Source organism: Belonocnema kinseyi, chromosome 7, assembly GCF_010883055.1.
Source record: "Belonocnema kinseyi isolate 2016_QV_RU_SX_M_011 chromosome 7, B_treatae_v1, whole genome shotgun sequence".
Classification (NCBI taxonomy): domain Eukaryota; kingdom Metazoa; phylum Arthropoda; class Insecta; order Hymenoptera; family Cynipidae; genus Belonocnema; species Belonocnema kinseyi.
In genome coordinates, this window is record NC_046663.1 from 85,690,246 (window position 1) to 85,693,152 (window position 2,907).

Here is a 2,907-nt window from a genome sequence, read left to right on the forward strand (position 1 = left end):
TTAAAAGTCCTTCGTTTCTTTCTGAATTTTGGGAGAGTCTATTTGGAATTTTCGTTCTGCCTAATAACTCATTGGTTTCTAAATTGAAGAGTAAAATTTGGGCAGAGCACACTTGATTTTCATCGATTACTCCGTTGTCTAACACCCATAATCTGTTGCATTTATCAATCTGAAAACAATTATAATAATTAATACAATAAATATCAGGTAGAAAATGGGTATTTTTATTATTGTAAATGCCATGGCTATATGTACGGAAATTTGTGTACGAATAGCTCGTTTTTTTTGTTAAGAAAGGCGGGCACAGGAAAAGGGACTATCTCTACTGAAATTTCAGTACAAACAGCCGGATTTTCAGGTACACGTAAAACTGCTTATTTAAGAAACATACTGCAATTCTGTAAACGTTTGTTATTCCATTGCAATTTCCTTTTCTGTACCAGGACCAATCCGGATATGGTGCTAATAAAGGACCCCCTGGTCCTTTTTTACTCGAAACTACGTTTAAACTGGCAGGAACTCCTTTTGTCCTAATCACTGTGACGAAAGTTCTTCCATCTGAAAATAGATTAAATTCATGAAAATTAGTATTTTTTAATTGCATGGCATTTTATTTATTTTATATTGAAGTAGAACAGGGTGACCACTGGAATGGGAAAACCGCGAATGACAATGAATTTTTCGAGACCATAAAAAACAGCAAAGAACAGTGAATTTAATGTTTTGACATCACAAATTTCATATTAAGGGACATAATGCAATTAAACCCTTGTGTTTAAAAGCGTTTCAATTTGACAATTTTTGATAAAAAACGTTTTAAGTTGATCAAATGTAAATGTAAATAAATTAATGATTTCAAAAACTAAACTGTGGTTCAAGTGTTAGAAATTTAAGAATAATTGATTTTACAAGATGATTCTGAGTCTGTTCAACAATAAACAATTTACAGATTTTTACACTTAAAATTGATCTGTTTCAAATGGAAAACCTTAGACTGTAAACAAATGTAAAAGACAAATTTAAACTTTAATTAAATTTTTTTAATATTTAGCAACACTTAACTGGTCATTTAAAATAAGAATTTATAACTTAAATATTAAAAACTAATCAATTTGAATGTAAACTGTTTGAAATAAAAAGTATTGACTTGTCTAAATTTCAGAGTGCTACATTAAAACTTTGAACGTTTATACAATTATAATTCTTCATTTTAAAACAGATTAGATATCTTTAGATGATTAGATGTGTGATGAAAATTATTTTTAAAGAAATGGAAAAAGTTTTGGTATATAAGTTTTTCGAATTGGAAAAGCAATTTTTGGTTTTTTACACCTTAATTGAGTTGAGGGCTGGAAAATATCGTATGTTAAACAGTTTTATTTAATTAAAAAAAGAAAAAAAGAAATTTTAGTTTTTAATTATTATTGAGTTGGCAGGTTATTCTATACTTTTAAGATTCTATCGAGTTAAAAAGGGGGAATTTTTGGTTTTTAATATTTTATGAATTGAAAGAAGAGTAATTTTTAATATTTGTGTTGAGTAGAAAGTGAAAACGTTTTGGCTATTAATTGTTTCATTTCATTATGCCAAAAATAATTTCTTTTTATCAATTTTTTGGATTCAAGCAATATGATTATGATCCATGTTCCAACATATTTCGATAAAGAGAATATAAAACAGGTGCAACGTATAAACTTCTTCGCGTCATTATTACTTATTTCTCATTAATCATCATAATTAATATTATAATTATTTAATTAATTTTATTTTCAATACCTTCAGATTGGTCAACATCAATCATGGCAGCATTTTTAAAATCGTAATCTCCATAATCAATGGCTTCCTGTTTTGCTGCTGATGATTCCCACACATAATCAATATATTTCCACTGATAAATAACGTTCATTCTAGCTGCTGAGCAAATCATTATAATTGCTAGGAAAATCAACGATGAAACATTCCCAAAGAATGCCATGTTGAATTATCTTTTCTCGAGGTGTGCAAAAAGACTAAGAAACTTTAAATTCTGAAAGATAATATAATACATAAGTACGGAATTTTAACAGAGAAAAGGAAGTAGCGTGCATATATGTTGCCTGCGTAGAATATACAACTATAAATGACAATTATCTTCAAACAGAATAATGGTGGTGATAAGAGATAGTTGCGAATGTAAAAACTCTAATTGCCTTCAACGTAGTATTAAAATACTAAATTCCCTACTTTGTTTAAGCAATTGTACAAACAATACGTCATCACTTGCAAAATATTATTCTCTGCAAAAGTTTCCTCTTTCAATAAATGATGATGCCAACAAAACAGGAAACTGATACATCACCTGTGCACTCGTTCGATAACTTAGATATTTTACTGACAGGTTGAAATCCTTTAACGATTTGTTTCCCCTGCCTTTATCAAATATTTCACTGATCGAATTTAAATTGAACGGAACAATTTTGATTTAAAATCAACTTAATCCCTTTGTACACTTTACTTTCACGTATAATTAATTAATAAACAAATAATAATGTTAGATAACTTTAATAAAAAAAATAAAATCCTAAAAATCAACTTACAAAAAATTTGAAAACGCTTCTATCATATTTAGACAACTTAAAAATAATCTTCCTCCTCCCATCAGATGATACTTATAGAATGAGATTCCTACTTTTATTTGTTCCTTATTTAAGCGCCTGTTGATAAGATATGTATACGCAAAAGTATTCTCATAGTTTACCACTTAACTTACCATTAAGCATTAGGTTTCAGTAAAAACAGGTTTTTAACTTATCAGCCTTCTTCTTAAAAATTCTTTATATTTGCCACAGTTATTATTATAAGTGTTCATGGCCATACTAGGAATTGATAATGTAAATAATTCGATATGGATTGAGTTAAGATATACTA

General features: G+C 28.3%; 1 protein-coding gene across 1 annotated transcript in view; it reads right to left on the reverse strand.

The window, feature by feature from the left end:
• LOC117176538 (major royal jelly protein 1-like) overlaps positions 1-2,704 on the reverse strand; it is a 4,969-nt gene extending 2,265 nt beyond the window's left edge. Inside the window, exons 1-4 of the mRNA XM_033366794.1 lie at positions 2,577-2,704; positions 1,777-2,026; positions 392-558; positions 98-169 (exon numbers count right to left, since the gene is read on the reverse strand). Of these exons, the coding sequence (XP_033222685.1) occupies positions 98-169; positions 392-558; positions 1,777-1,975 (438 nt within the window). The 5' untranslated portion in view covers positions 1,976-2,026; positions 2,577-2,704. The remainder of the gene's footprint in view (positions 1-97; positions 170-391; positions 559-1,776; positions 2,027-2,576) is intronic.
• Positions 2,705-2,907: the final 203 nt, after the last annotated feature.